Here is a 17,107-nt window from a genome sequence, read left to right on the forward strand (position 1 = left end):
GGTCGAAAAGCAACATCAGCCTTCCGGAATTTGAACCTCTGTCTTACAGGATGTACAGGAGTAAACTATGCAGCACAGGTAGCACATAATTAAGCTAACATACCGGCACGTGTATATTGTGATGTCTACATTCTTAGCAGAGAAAACAAGCATTAGAAATGCAATCGGGCTCGGATTTATTTGAGTTTGAGCTAATGGCATTGTAAATGCCAATGTCTTTTTTCCATGTGTTATGGAGTGTGTGCATGTGGTGTGCAGTGGAAGTATGTTGGTTGAATTGTAATTTTACCAATGGTGGCATGCTGTGCTTTATATGAATATGTTTAAAAGTAAAGTGTACCATACTGCGATTGCTTGGTGGAAAAGTGCACTGCCGGCTGGAGGTGTGTGTGCCTGGTGGAAGGGTGCACTGACGGCTGGTGGGTGTGTGCTTGGTAAAAGCGTGCACAGATGGATGATGGTTGTTGGTGTTTGTGCATGGTGAAAGCATTCATTGACGGCTGGGGGTGTGTTGTTGTGTGTGTTGTTTTCTGTGTGCTGGTGAGTGTGTGGTGGTGAGTCTGTGGAGGTGAGCCTGGGGAGTGAGTGTGGTGGTGAGTGTGTTGTGTTGAGTGGTGACAAGTGTGTGGTATTGAGAGACTGAGGTGTGTGGTTTGTGTGTGCGTTATGTGTGTGTGGTGTATGTGTGTGTGGTGTTTTCTGCACACTCACACACTGCCCCTACACATTCACACACTGCTCACCCGCACACTCCCAATGTCACCCTGCATAGTCACACACTGTTTACCCTGCACACTCATTCTGCACACTCACACAATGTGCACCCTGACACACTGTCTCTGCAGTCACTCTGCACTCACTGTCACTCTGCACTCACTGTCACTCTGCACTCACTGTCACTCTGCTGTCACTCTGCACTCACTGTCACTCTGCACTCACTGTCACTCTGCTGTCACTCTGCACTCACTGTCACTCTGCACTCACTGTCACTCTGCTGTCACTCTGCACTCACTGTCACTCTGCACTCACTGTCACTCTGCACTCACTGTCACTCTGCACTCACTGTCACTCTGCACTCTAAAATGACTCTGCACTCACTGTCACTCTGCACTCACTGTCACTCTGCACTTACTGTCACTCTGCACTCACTGTCACTCTGCACTCACTGTCACTCTGCACTCACTGTCACTCTGCACTCACTGCCACTCTGCACTCACTGTCACTCTGCACTCACTGTCACTCTGCACTCACTGTCACTCTGCACTCACTCTGCACTCACTCTGCACTCACTGCCACTCTGCACTCACTGTCGCTCTGCACTCACTGTCACTCTGCACTCACTGTCACTCTGCACTCACTGTCACTCTGCACTCAGTCTGCACTCACTGTCACTCTGCACTCAGTCTGCACTCACTGTCACTCTGCACTCAGTCTGCACTCACTGCCACTCTGCACTCTCAAACTGCACTCTCAATCTGCACTCTCAATCTGCACTCTCAAACTGCACTCTCAAACTGCACTCTCCACTCTTAATCTGCACTCTGCACTCTCAATCTGCACTCTCAAACTGCAATCTGCACTCTGATTCTGCACTCTCAATCTGCACTCTCAAACTGCACTCTCAAACTGCACTCTCAATCTGCACTCTCAATCTGCACTCTCAAACTGCACTCTCAAACTGCACTCTCAAACTGCACTCTCAATCTGCACTCTCAATCTGCACTCTCAATCTGCACTCTCAAACTGCACTCTCAACTCTCAAACTGCACTCTCAACTCTCAAACTGCACTCTCAAACTGGACTCTCAAACTGCACTCTCAAACTGCACTCAAACTGGACTCTCAAAATGCACTCTCGCACTGCACTCTCAAACTGCAATCTCAATCTGCACTCTCAAACTGCACTCTCAACTCTCAAACTGCACTCTGCACTCTCAAACTGCACTCTGCACTCTCAATCTGCACTCTGCACTCTCAAACTGCACTCAATCTGCACTCTCAAACTGATCTCAAACTGCACTCTCAAACTGCACTCTCAAACTGCACTCTGATTCTGCACTCTCAAACTGCACTCTGCACTCTCAATCTGCACTCTTAAATCTCAATCTGCACTCTCAAACTGCAGTCTCAACTCTCAAACTGCACTCTGCACTATCAAACTGCACTCTGATTCTGCACTCTGATTCTGCACTCTCAAACTGCACTCTGCACTCTCAAAGTGCACTCTCAAACTGCACTCTCATCTGAACTCTCAAACTGCACTCTCAAACTGCACTCTCAAACTGCACTCTCAAACTGCACTCTGATTCTGCACTCTGATTCTGCACTCTCAATCTGCACTCTCAAACTGCACTCTCAAACTGCACTCTCAATCTGCACTCTCAACTCTCATACTGCACTCTCAAACTGCACTCTCAAACTGCACTCTCAATCTGCACTCTCAATCTGCACTCTCAATCTGCACTCTCCACTCTCAATCTGCACTCTGCACTCTCAATCTGCACTCTCGAACTGCACTCTCAAACTGCAATCTGCACTCTGCACTCTGATTCTGCACTCTCAAACTGCACTCTCAATCTGCACTCTCAAACTGCACTCTCAATCTGCACTCTCAATCTGCACTCTCAACTCTCATACTGCACTCTCATACTGCACTCTCAAACTGCACTCTCAAACTGCACTCTCAATCTGCACTCTCAATCTGCACTCTCAATCTGCACTCTCAATCTGCACTCTCAAACTGCACTCTCAACTCTCAAACTGCACTCTCAACTCTCAAACTGCACTCTCCAACTGCACTCAATCTGCACTCTCAAACTGATCTCAAACTGCACTCTCAAACTGCACTCTGATTCTGCACTCTCAAACTGCACTCTGCATCTGCACTCTCAAATCTCAATCTGCACTCTCAAACTGCAGTCTCAACTCTCAAACTGCACTCTGCACTATCAAACTGCACTCTGATTCTGCACTCTGATTCTGCACTCTCAAACTGCACTCTGCACTCTCAAAGTGCACTCTCAAACTGCACTCTCATCTGAACTCTCAAACTGCACTCTCAAACTGCACTCTCAAACTGCACTCTCAAACTGCACTCTCAAACTGCACTCTCAAACTGCACTCTGATTCTGCACTCTCAATCTGCACTCTCAACTCTCATACTGCACTCTCAAACTGCACTCTCAAACTGCACTCTCAATCTGCACTCTCAATCTGCACTCTGCACTCTCAATCTGCACTCTCAAACTGCAATCTGCACTCTGCACTCTGATTCTGCACTCTCAATCTGCACTCTCAAACTGCACTCTCAAACTGCACTCTCAATCTGCACTCTCAATCTGCACTCTCAAACTGCACTCTCAAACTGCACTCTCAAACTGCACTCTCAATCTGCACTCTCAATCTGCACTCTCAATCTGCACTCTCAAACTGCACTCTCAACTCTCAAACTGCACTCTCAACTCTCAAACTGCACTCTCAAACTGGACTCTCAAACTGCACTCTCAAACTGCACTCAAACTGGACTCTCAAAATGCACTCTCGCACTGCACTCTCAAACTGCAATCTCAATCTGCACTCTCAAACTGCACTCTCAACTCTCAAACTGCACTCTGCACTCTCAAACTGCACTCTGCACTCTCAATCTGCACTCTGCACTCTCAAACTGCACTCAATCTGCACTCTCAAACTGATCTCAAACTGCACTCTCAAACTGCACTCTCAAACTGCACTCTGATTCTGCACTCTCAAACTGCACTCTGCACTCTCAATCTGCACTCTTAAATCTCAATCTGCACTCTCAAACTGCAGTCTCAACTCTCAAACTGCACTCTGCACTATCAAACTGCACTCTGATTCTGCACTCTGATTCTGCACTCTCAAACTGCACTCTGCACTCTCAAAGTGCACTCTCAAACTGCACTCTCATCTGAACTCTCAAACTGCACTCTCAAACTGCACTCTCAAACTGCACTCTCAAACTGCACTCTGATTCTGCACTCTGATTCTGCACTCTCAATCTGCACTCTCAAACTGCACTCTCAAACTGCACTCTCAATCTGCACTCTCAACTCTCAAACTGCACTCTCAAACTGCACTCTCAAACTGCACTCTCAATCTGCACTCTCAATCTGCACTCTTAATCTGCACTCTCCACTCTCAATCTGCACTCTGCACTCTCAATCTGCACTCTCAAACTGCACTCTCAAACTGCAATCTGCACTCTGCACTCTGATTCTGCACTCTCAAACTGCACTCTCAATCTGCACTCTCAAACTGCACTCTCAATCTGCACTCTCAATCTGCACTCTCAACTCTCATACTGCACTCTCATACTGCACTCTCAAACTGCACTCTCAAACTGCACTCTCAATCTGCACTCTCAATCTGCACTCTCAATCTGCACTCTCAATCTGCACTCTCAAACTGCACTCTCAACTCTCAAACTGCACTCTCAACTCTCAAACTGCACTCTCCAACTGCTCTCAATCTGCACTCTCAAACTGATCTCAAACTGCACTCTCAAACTGCACTCTCAAACTGCACTCTGATTCTGCACTCTCAAACTGCACTCTGCATCTGCACTCTCAAATCTCAATCTGCACTCTCAAACTGCAGTCTCAACTCTCAAACTGCACTCTGCACTATCAAACTGCACTCTGATTCTGCACTCTGATTCTGCACTCTCAAACTGCACTCTGCACTCTCAAAGTGCACTCTCAAACTGCACTCTCATCTGAACTCTCAAACTGCACTCTCAAACTGCACTCTCAAACTGCACTCTCAAACTGCACTCTCAAACTGCACTCTGATTCTGCACTCTCAATCTGCACTCTCAACTCTCATACTGCACTCTCAAACTGCACTCTCAAACTGCACTCTCAATCTGCACTCTCAATCTGCACTCTCCACTCTCAATCTGCACTCTGCACTCTCAATCTGCACTCTCAAACTGCACTCTCAAACTGCAATCTGCACTCTGCACTCTGATTCTGCACTCTCAAACTGCACTCTCAATCTGCACTCTCAAACTGCACTCTCAATCTGCACTCTCAATCTGCACTCTCAACTCTCATACTGCACTCTCAAACTGCACTCTCAAACTGCACTCTCAAACTGCACTCTCAATCTGCACTCTCAAACTGCACTCTCAACTCTCAAACTGCACTCTGCACTCTCAAACTGCACTCTGCACTCTCAATCTGCACTCTGCACTCTCAAACTGCACTCTCAAACTGCACTCTCAATCTGCACTCTCAATCTGCACTCTCAAACTGCACTCTCAAACTGCACTCTCAATCTGCACTCTCAATCTGCACTCTCAAACTGCACTCTCAACTCTCAAACTGCACTCTCAACTCTCAAACTGCACTCTCAAACTGCACTCTCAAACTGCACTCTCAAACTGCACTCTCAAACTGCACTCTCAAACTGGACTCTCAAAATGCACTCTCGCACTGCACTCTCAATCTGCACTCTCAAACTGCACTCTCAACTCTCAAACTGCACTCTGCACTATCAAACTGTACTCTGCACTCTCAATCTGCACTCTGCACTCTCAAACTGCACTCTCAAAGTGCACTCTCAAACTGCACTCTCAAACTGCACTCTCAAACTGCACTCACAACTCTCATGCTGCACTCTGAAACTGCACTCTCAACTCTCAAACTGCACTCTCAACTCTCAAACTGCACTCTCAACTCTCAATGTGCACTCTCAATCTGCACTCTCAATCTGCACTCTCAAGCTGCACTCTCAAACTGCACTCTGCACTCTCAAACTGCACTCAATCTGCACTCTCAAACTGATCTCAAACTGCACTCTCAAACTGCACTCTGATTCTGCACTCTCAAACTGCACTCTGCACTCTCAAACTGCACTCTCAAATCTCAATCTGCACTCTCAAACTGCAGTCTCAACTCTCAAACTGCACTCTGCACTATCAAACTGCACTCTGATTCTGCACTCTGATTCTGCACTCTCAAACTGCACTCTGCACTCTCAAAGTGCACTCTCAAACTGCACTCTCATCTGAACTCTCAAACTGCACTCTCAAACTGCACTCTCAAACTGCACTCTGATTCTGCACTCTGATTCTGCACTCTGCACTGCCCGTAGTCCCATCACACGCAGGCGGCTATGGAAGCCCGAAAACAAATGGAAGCGCACTAGCTGGTAAAACAGTCCTGAGGGTTAATGCTCCTGCTGCTGAGGTATGGGTGTAGCCTGCAGGTCTCAGGGAAGAATCCAACGGACAAACCTAGGTGAGCGACTGTACATTCTCTAAGCTCCGTGTTTAATTTGCAGATCACACCCTCGTATCCGGGTAAGATAGCTCAGTTGGTTAATGTTGCTGCAATCTTTGTATATTCACGAGGCAACAGGGTTGAACGCTGGTCGAGTACATCAGTGAGTTAATGGTTCTTCAGCCAGTGTCTCCTTCTGCCCATGGTTACGAGGAGCCAAAGCAGGGGCCAGGCCCACCCAAATGTGAACTTTGGCCCACCCAATCACGGCAGAAGAGGCCACGGAGAAGGCACCTGTTAAGTGCTCCAATAATCTCAACGTCAGCATGTCGAAATGTTGTTTTCACCGTCTTTAAAATTGAAAATGGGTTTTGGGGTTAGAGGTGAGAGAGGAAACGAGTTAACAGGGAGAGCCGAGCTCAGGCTCTGGCTTGGCTCTTAGAGCCATGCACAATCCGAGCCCTGAAAATGTTTACTATGTAAAACATATAACAAACATCATGTAAAATATGATACACTTTTTAAAATATTGATGAGACTGTATTTCTTTAACACAAGGAAGCTTTGACATAAATATGTGACAATACAGTGCTGCACTAACACACTTGTTATAAGTGATAATTTTTAAACATGAGCTTACAGTCATGCCTGCCACTGGCCTCACACTAGTGGCAGTGCTATTAGTGAATCAACAGGCAAAACAGTTGTCACGTGGGCCCTGATAATTAAAGAGCAACGTTAGTCTATTGAATGAAGCGCAATAGGTTTTGTATAGTTGGTTTTCTAATTCATGTATCTGAATGTGAAAATATGAAGAACATCGAGTTTTGGTGAAATGAAATATTTGCCCAAGCTCACACAATTTCAGTGGAAATGCTGCAATTTATCCAGGTTTTATGTTTTCACTTTGTACAAATCAGCCGCTAAATGGCTAATTGTCTCTCCTTCTTATGTTAGTGCTTTGGTTTTTACCTTCCAGGTTTTCTAAGATTTTTATCTAGTGTGAACTCTACCTGGAGATATTGAAGCGCTTCACATGAACAACAGTTACAATGTACATGGTAACATTCATTTATTTTAGGCACTTGAGATTTGCCCAAAATCACAGGATGTTGAGCCAACACCATGACTCAAACCTAGCTTGTTCAGTTTCAAAGTTGGAAGCTCTCGCTGTGACGCCACATCCTGATGAGATTGAGGGTGGCAGGCAGAAAGTTCATAATAGTTCGGCTTATTATGGGCTCGAATTTCCAACAAGACCTCAGGCTGAGCCAGAGCCAGGCTTCAGGCTCGAACCCGGATGAAGCTTTCAGTGCCTGTCTTCCTGTCAAGGCTCCGGTGTGGTTACAGGTACCTCCTTAACGTTGAACTGCTGTTACAATCTGCTTGGAATCCTGGTGCTGCTGGTGCTTAAGCCTAGCCTGCTGGAAATTATAAGAGATGAGCTGTTGAGCATAGGCATCCGCTGCTACTCTAAAATATCTCTCTATATGCTCGTTATGCCTGTTTGGAGGAAGATATGATGTAAAAGTTGGGGTTACAGAATTGACAAAAATTGGACCCACAGTGGCCCACCCAAACAAACCCGTGGCCCATCCACATCAACACTCCTGGAGCCGGTCCTGAGCCGAAGGCTGGCAGGTCCTCTGGGTCTGGCAAGCGGGCCTTTCCCTGCAAAGGCTGCAGACACCGTTTATGCGACGGCCGGACTTCATTGTGCAAACCACTTTTGTATAAGAACTACAGGGAGCCCCCACAATCCTCTGGTCAGACCACAAACCCCAAACACATTTTATTGAGTCCAGCAGAAAACACCGCCACTCAGCAAGCTCTGGGCAGAAGGAGGGACGAAACCAACGCATTCATTCCATTTGTATTTTCATGTTACGGTCCGAGCAAGTGGCTCAGGGGGAGGAAGGGCGTCAGGCTGGCTGCTCAGGGCACTAGGCCTTGCTCCTTGGTGGGCAATCATCTGTGAAACTCGGAGGCCTCTGCCATCACTTTGCGCTACACCACTGCAATGAAGCCTGCCGTGCAGGGCTGAGGTGGTGTGAATAACGCGGGATGTGCCTGAGTGCAGAAGGGTTGTAGATGTCAGCTTTCACAGCTTCGGCAGAGACTTCCTCTGGCTGAATGATTCAGCAGACAAGTAGCACTCCTTACTCACTGCCCTCTTCGAAGCGCTCGCTATTTCACCCAGAATGACTCGAAACACCCCGTAAAGTACACACACGCCCGCTTGTAAGTATGTTAAGTTGCATGTGGCTGCTTTGAAACGGGCATCTTTTACCCAATTCGAAGCGCTCCATGGTGCATCTAGCCAGCTCCTAGGCTCGCTTTATTGCATCTGTCCTGTTTCGCCGATACAGATGAGGGAGGGGGCCTGTCTCAGCGCCGGATGAGTGAGGCTAATGAAGCCCTTTCCCGGCCTGGCATGCAGCAGCTGCGCGCTGAGCGCTGCTGAATGGTGAACGCGCCCGGCCATCTGGATTCACTTACGGAGGCACTCTGACAGCTCCTAATTATAATTAATGTACTTCTGTGCGCGCACACGCACGAAAAATGCCCAACATGGCCGACCAAAACGACATTTAGCCTATCACTTCAAGGCTATTAAAAAGACACCACAGCGAAGACGAATCACTGGCCAGATGACATAACACACTAAGGAATGTGTCTCGCCAAAGCCCTAGAGATACTTTTTTTTTTCTCTTTAACATTAGGAGCTCGAAACTCCTCCCACTTCGTGGGCGTAGTCCGAGCCCTAAAAAGGGCTGAGAAATATCCAAACTGAAGACTCGTCTTGGAATGGGGAGGAAGTATCAGCTTGACTCTCAGCGCCACAAACCCTGTCAATGGATGTTTGCACGGCATGGTTTAGGGTGGGCCTGCACACAAAGGTGTTAGAAACTGTCGGTGCATAGGCTGCACACGGGAGGGACCGCTCAAGCACGAGCACGTTTTAGCCTTTAGTCACATACTTGACTAAGGGCCATATGTATCAACACCCTCATTTGCGATTCTCAAATAGCGATTTTTTAGAAATCGCTATTTGAGAATTGCTAAAATGGATGTATGTAAAAAACAATTTTTTTTAGCGATTTCTTAATGTTCCTTAATTGCGATTAGCAAATTGCGAAATCGAAATTAAGGAATACTTTCCCATTCATTTCTATGGGCCAGGAGGCCCATAGGAATGAATGAGAAGTTATTCTCAGTTTGCGATTCGCAATTTGAGATTCGCAAATTGAGAATAATTTCAAGGGTGCAAGGGTGTCATAAGGACACCCTGATGCACCCCTAAAATGTACATGTGTGCGCATATGGTGCACATACATGCCCTAAGGGCATGTATGTGCGCCACATGGCACCTTCACAAATGGCAAAAAGTGCATTTGTGAAAGAAATCGCAAATTAATACCAACTTCAATTTGGTGATAATTTGTGATTTCTTAATGAGAAATCGCACAACTTGGGTGCTTCATACATAGCATTTAAGGTATCGCAATTTGCAATTCCTTAAATGCTGACGCAAAATTAAGGAATCGCAAACTTTGCGATGCGATTTTACTCATACATCGCATTTTCCAAATTTTTAGTCGCAAATGCTGCTTTTTGCGAATCGCAGCGTTTGCGACTAAAAAACAGATGATACATATGCCCCTAACATATTTAGGAAAAAAATTCTTCATATATTTGAGACTCATTGTCTCCACCTTCTTTGTCATTTCAGACTTCCAGAATTTTCTACGTACTCAGATGGGTAACACCACAACCGTGAACATTATTATCAGCACCGTTGACTATCTTCTTCGCCTGCAGGTAAGTCTCCGGCACACCTGGCCTGAGCTGACTTCTGCAGATGTGTGGCCCACCCATTTCACTTCATCCTTCTACTGTGGGAGGTTCATGTTGCGGAAGAGCTGGGACTTCTCACAAGCCACAGCTTGCCTAGCTGAAGGGTAGGAAAGGAGAGATTTTGAAAAGTAATTTCAGATGGTACGAACAGGTAAATGAAACTTTGTTAATCTGAGAGGTAAGTGAGAGGGAAGGATTGAAAATGAATCTCATGTTGCCTACTCCAGGGACAGATACAAGGGCAGGAGACAGGTTGCTGGCCACAAAACTCTAAAATAAATGGATGGATCTTTGCTGACAGTTAGAACTTCTGTAATGTCGGTGTTGATTTTAAGGAAACCCTTCCTCCTCCATATGACCACAGTAAAAAATAAGAAGCAAAGTTGGAGCAGGAATTAGGCATGGAAGTGGCATAGTGTAGAATAATTTGATCGTCACTGCATATGGCACTAATTAAAACCAAATTGGAGGATAAGACTGGGAAAAGGGGTGACATGACCACTGAATAGTGTTAGACTGAGAGAGTTCCATTGAAATCTACAAGAGATTCATTCAAAAGATTATCTGAAAGTGGAAACATGGATAGCTTGTGTGCAGTCGGTGAGATGTGATGTAAGCCAAGCCAAGGCATGGGCTGTAATGCAGATTCTGAGAACCGGGAAAGAAGGATGTCATTGGCCTCCATACCAACGGCAGCTGAATGGTCAAGGACAGCCTGCGTAACCACGCTTCCCTGGTCCACCAGTAGCTGGAGGTCAAGGACTAAGATAAGATGTATGAGGCATAGTATGGTGCCGTACCTTGCAGGTTTGTTCGTTATGCCATTTTACTATGGAGATTAGAGTCTTTTTGAGATCTTGAGAGCCTTGAAGATGGTTGATGAATATTTTGTGTAGGTTTCAAAAGGATTATGGAATCTAGGGAGTATGTGATTCAAGAATTAACACTCTTGGCAGCATTTAAATGTTGAAGAAAGGGTAAACAAGAAGATAGTGAAGTTTCAAGATCAGGTGGAGTGTTTAAGTAAGTGCAGACATGTAAAGACCAGGCAGAGAAATTGAATTTGGAGTTAAAGGGAATTGGGACCCAACATAACTGTTGTTCCTCCAGAATTGTATTGCTTAAAGATTTATATATGCTTGAATCAATTCCCCATAATTAAAGTGGGGAATTATACAGTCATGATGTTGGATCTTTACTTGCAAAAGAAGACAATTCCCTGTTGTCAAGGGGATGCCCCTCCTCTGTAAAAGACTCAGTCAAAAATGCCCCACAAGAACTTCTATAAATGTAGCTGACCAATGGAAGCATATGAATCTTCCTCAGCCAGAACTTACTTCAGAGGACCCTTCTGCCACCTCTTCCAAACATCATACCAAGCTTTCCTCAGAAAAAGCATATAAAATGGCAAGGAACAACATGCACAAATTAAGCACTAATCCTTCACTATTGACATCCAGTCAAACTTGCTGCCCAAGTCTTCGGTGAGCTAAGCGCCATCGTCAATGAGAAAGACCACTCATCCTTGTTGTCAATGACACCACTGATGATCCCTGTTGTGACTATGACCTCTCCGTTGATTTCAAATCCGTCAATGGCTCCCCTGTTGACAGCGACCCCTGTCGACAGTGACGGTGTATCCACAGCTATGGCAGTGACCACCTCATCGATGATGGCTATCTCGAATACGACATCATTGACAACCACTGATGACTCGTACTCCACGGTGTGCATACTTGGTTTCAAATTGGAAGCTTCTGATGGATACTTCTACCTGCAGATTCCTCACCTGTAGAATAATTCCAAACATCAAACGGGCTCAAACTCTCTCATCTTTGGTAGGGCACAATGGGTCTCTATCAACAGCGGAAGTGGCGTCAGATGATACTATTTAAGTCATACTGTGCCCAACTCGGTGCAGCAAAGTCAGATCCCTTTTTCCGCACCATCAATGCAGATTAAAAGCTCGCCCTCTCCTGAGAGTTGTGACTTTTCCTCAGAGAAAATGACTCTAGGTGAAGTGCTATGTCACCTCCTAAACATTCAGTTTTTAAGCCTTGTAGAGATTTGAGGGACAGATGTCCATCATGGACACTCACGTAACATGTTTATGGTGCATGGGATTGGACTATGATTCCTATTCCTGTGAATCGTGCCTCAATATGCATGCGAAGGTCATCAGGTAAGAGAGGCCAAGTTGTTTATGGCCTGGCCCGATCATGGAGACAGGCGGAGTCATTGATGGTGAGGACCCCGTTCCAGGTCTCCTTCCTCCCATTTCTCAGGAACTAAGAAGAAAAAGCATAGGTAGCACAAGAAACACTCCGGAATAGGTAAGTCTCCCAAGCGACCTCAGACTCTCAAAGGATCTGTATTCTCAGAGCTAGAGTTAGTAATGGTAGAGCCATCTGACCCTGCTCCGGGGGGCTCCATTCCTATACCTTAGCTGGACCCGACCTATAAGCTGATTCCAGCAGCGCCAATGCCTTCCTTTCTGATGCCACAGGTGGCTGCCTATTCATGCTAGATCCATCAGCTCCAGCACCTCAGCTGACACTTTCTTCTCCAAAGTTCCCAGCACTGGGTATGGACCCAGCAGCATTCTTTAACACCATGTTTGGCATTTTTGCTAGGGCCTTGTAGCTGAATCAGGGGCCTCTTTCTGTTTTCCCATATTCATGCCAATGGAGCCATACTGCGAGAGACCTGCCACACCAGCTCTTGCACCAGCGTTTACATGAGCACACAAATATTTGGTTCCGTCTATAGGCACTGTGTCAGGTACCACCACCAAAGCCACACTGATACCACCACCTCCGGTGAGACATGCCTGATCCATCTGTGCCGCTTCCTCTGCCTGCAAAGCCTCCTTCTCAAAAGAGATTCAGGAGTGAAGTGCAAAGGCTTATTGAAGAGGAAGGTTATAGACAGAGAATGCACATTCTCTTTTGTACAAACTCATACCCCTTGGACCTTTACCCCTGGATGATGATGGGAGAGTGAAGACCTTTATAATATCTCTGGACTGTCCTCTGCCAGGGGCCAGGACACTTCACTGGTGCTAATCATGGAATTTCCTGCTGGACCACTCACCCCAGAGGTTCTCTGATTCCATTCTGTTATAAAAAGACCTCAGTGGACGCCCTGGCAGAGGTTCTTCTATCATCAGTCTGGGAGAAGCCACCGTCTGCGCCTTCAATAAATATACTAGCTGCCAGACGCTGTCACCCTGCTTGTTGTGACCCATCATTTATCTCTGCTCACCCTTCTCCAGAGAGCCTGGTAAATGTGATAAAGACCTCTAGCCACAGATTCCTTACCTTAGAGCTGTCCCTAGATGTCAGACTGGATCCGGGAATTTTCTGTGAGCAGTACTCCTGCGTGCCGGTAGGTGGCATCGTTCAGCTTCACATTGCGTCGTAGGTGCCAAAAGTGACATACACGGTGCCTATATAGGCACCACCCCAGTGTGTAGACGTAATTTCTTTGCTTTCCGTGTCAGTCAGCACATATCCAGGAAGAGCTAAGCTTCCGTCACTTTTTGACTGTCGTTTTTCAACCTTTTGCCTGAGTTTTTGAGACTTGTCTCCTGGTGTGGCAGGGATATCAATAAATAAGGCTGGATTCAAGCCCTGCAACACCTGTTACCAACAAATTTCGGTGACGGACACACACCTCGTCTGTATCTGGTGCCTCAGGGCAACCACAATGCCAAGACCTGCATCGATTGTTGCGCCATTCACCCCAAAGTCTTGAGGGAGCGATCCCTCAAGCTCTCTGCTCCCTGCATGCAACACTGTGATGGTCTCAATCCCAGTTGAGAGGAAGGTCACAGGTTCAGTCATGGAGCAATCAACCTTTGTCGCAGTCAAAGTCTTCCCACCTTGGTAAGTTCCACAAGAAAAAGATGATCAAGAAGTCAAAGAGATTTTCAACTTCGCCCCGTTTATCGAAGTCATCTGACAAGATGAGCGAGCGTCAACATTCGAAGCCTAGTTCCGTGGTTGAGCCAGCACCTAGGTTGGCTCCATGTTTTCCTGAGGTTCCAGGAGCCAGTGTGACCTCCACTCAACTCTACAAGTTTTGAGGGCATGCCCCCCATATTTGAGTGGCCCACTTCCACCAATGCGCCTTCGGCCCCTGTGGGTTCAGGGGGGGCCCCTACAGGTTCTACGCTGGTGGCTCCAACCCCGGTGTCAGTCGGGACCCTTGGATCCACAGATGATCCAGACTGGCGCTGGTCGTACCACCTCGACCTTCAAAGGTGCCAGCCCTGATGTTGATGCTCCCAATCTGACCCCCGACATGAGGCCAGGGGTGTGTCCTTTTGTGTTGACTAGATCCATGCTTTCCAGTCCAGAGCCTGAGCCCTATTCCTGTGGGCTAGGAGTAAGGGAGGATTGGAAGGGGTCGCTAGACCCTGAGGAATACCAGCTCTTGGATCCACAGATGAACTGGTGTGAGGATCTGGAGGAGGCCAGTGGTCTGGACACTTCTTCAGATACTGGCATGCGTTCTCCCTCTACCATGGCTACGGAGGAGGAAGAGTCCTTTGCAATGGTGGTGAGGAGGGCAACTGCTGAGGTTCTGGGCCTTAGCCTACCCTCAGTGGCTTGACAGAGGTGCTTCAGCCGGGAGTGACCCCCTCAGAACTGCTTCTCCCTTTCAATGGAGCCCTTACTGATGTCCTGCTTGGGACCTCATCCAAGCCCAGCACAGGGGCTCTTATGAAAAAGACAATTGCCCGCCACTACTGTCTCGCCCCAGGGGACTCCAATTTCCTCATACAACACCCTACCCCTTAGAGCTTTGTGCTCCAAGCCTCAACCTCTCATGTAAAACCTGGCACATTCCCTACCGACCCAGCCGACAAGGAATCGAAGAGGCTGGACACCTTAAGGAAGAACATATTTTCTTCTACCAACCTGTCATTGCAGTCTCTCAATCAATCAATCAATCAAGAACATTTGTAAAGCGCGCTACTTACCCGCTAGGGTCTCAAGGCGCTGGGGGGGGGGAGGGGGGCTGCTACTGCTCGAAAAGCCAGGTCTTGAGTTGCTTCCTGAAGGAGAGATGGTCTGGGTGAATCGTAGGGGGGTGGGGAGGTTGTTCCAGGTCTTGGCTGCCAGGTAGGTGAAGGATCTTCCTCCGGTGGTGGTTCTGCGGATCCGTGGGATGAGGGCGAGGCTGGCGGAGCGGAGCTGGCGGGTGGGCGTGTAGAACGTGAGGCGGTTGTTGAGGTATTCAAGGCCCAAGTCGTGGAGAGTCTTGTGTGCGTGGGTGAGGAGTCTGAACGTGATCCTCTTGCTGACGGGGAGCCAGTGCAGGTCCCTCAGGTGGGTTGAGATGAGGCTGTGTCGGGGGATGTCCAAGACGAGTCAAGCTGAGGCGTTCTGAACACTGCATGTTTTTTGGGCAGTTACTCCCATGGGATTTGGTCTGCCAGGTGAAGCATATGGTTCCGGAGGATGCCCAGGCTATGCTCTCCCAGGCTGTTGCTGATGGGAAAGATTCAGCTAAGTTCATGATTTGTTGTGTACTGAATACCACTGACTCACTGGGCAAAGCAGTTTCATTGACAGAGGCCCTACAGTATCACACCTGACTGAGAATGACTGGCTTTTCAGGGGATGTCCAAACGTTGCATATGGACATGCCCTTTGATGGGTCTTGTCTCCTCAGGGGAAGGTACATTCAGCACTGGAGCGTTTTAGGGACAGTAAGGCTACGACCAGCTCCTTGACACTTTCCATGGCCCCTCACCACCCCAATCTACCTTTTGCGGACACGGAAGAGGCTTCTAGCCATGTCTATACCTGCCCAGTCACCATGGTGTGCAAGCTTTCTATTCTCTGCTTGGTGGAGGACGCAGTACCCACAGGCCTCGTGGTTCGGGCAGCAAGAGTCAGTGCAGTACACCACCTCCCTGGCAACTGCAGCATCCAACCCCTTATATTTTGCACTCTTATCCTCATGGGCACCCAGTGGGAGGGAGGACATGCCATTATCTGCCCCACTGGAGGTCTCTAACATCAGACCAATGGGTTCTGCAGAATGTCTGGAGGTTCTACTCCCTCCCCTTAAAGACTACCCCTCCACCCATGTCACTTGCTTGCGACATGCTGATGGAGGACCGTCTTTCCTTTCTGCACCAGGAAGGGATGGCTCTCTTGGCCAAGGGTACCATTCAGAGGGTGCCGATGCCAGAAGTGGGTTGTGGTTGCTACTTTCTGGAGCCCAAGAAGGACAGAGGCCTTCGTCCTATCCTAGACCTGTGCTCTCTAATTTTGTTCCTCAAGAAGGAGGGGTTCAAAAAGATCCTGCTGGCTCAAGTCTTGTGTGCCCTGGACCCGGGAAACTGAATGGTAGCGTTGGACTTGCAGGACGCACACTTCCACATTCCCAGCCTGCCTGCCCACAGGCATTACATGCAGTTCATGGTGGGCCACGAGGACTTTCAGTTCTCTGTGTTCCCTTTTGGCCTTACTAGAGTCCCTCGAGTGTTCACCAAGGTGATGGCTGTAGTTGTAGCTAATCTGCGTAGATCTGGGGTGCCAGTCCTCTCCTATCTCGACCACTGGCTGTTGACAGCAGGCTCGCTCCAGGCTGTCATCTCCCACCTCCAGACTATAGCCGACCTCCTGCATTTGCTGGGGTTCACTATCAATGTGCTGAAGTAACACCTGACTCCCTTTCAGACACTCCCTTTCATTGGAGCAGTTCTGGACATGGTGTAGTTTTGGCCCTACCCTCCCAAAAGGCAAATCCAGGATATTCAAGCTATGATACTAATGTTTGATCTGCTGGGCCTCATGGCCTCCTGAATGCTGCTTGTGACACATGCCCACTGGCATATGTGGGCTCTGCAGTAGTACCTGAAGTGCTCTGCAGTAGTACCTGAAGTTGCAGTGGGCGCAGCACCAGGGAAATCTTTCTGACATGGTCCAGATGTCAGAGGGAACTGCAAAAGATCTGCAGTGGTGGTTAACAAACCATACTTGGTTC

The 17,107-nt window shown here is 47.7% G+C and overlaps 1 protein-coding gene across 1 annotated transcript in view; it reads left to right on the plus strand.

Moving 5' to 3' along the window:
- Positions 1-17,107, plus strand: part of RYR3 (ryanodine receptor 3) — a 1,933,484-nt gene that overhangs the window by 1,628,847 nt on the left and 287,530 nt on the right. The window contains exon 84 of the mRNA XM_078661960.1: positions 9,978-10,066. Within this exon, the coding sequence (XP_078518086.1) occupies positions 9,978-10,066 (89 nt within the window). The remainder of the gene's footprint in view (positions 1-9,977; positions 10,067-17,107) is intronic.

The sequence above is a fragment of the Lissotriton helveticus genome, chromosome 9 (assembly GCF_964261635.1).
Source record: "Lissotriton helveticus chromosome 9, aLisHel1.1, whole genome shotgun sequence".
Lineage (NCBI taxonomy): Eukaryota > Metazoa > Chordata > Amphibia > Caudata > Salamandridae > Lissotriton > Lissotriton helveticus.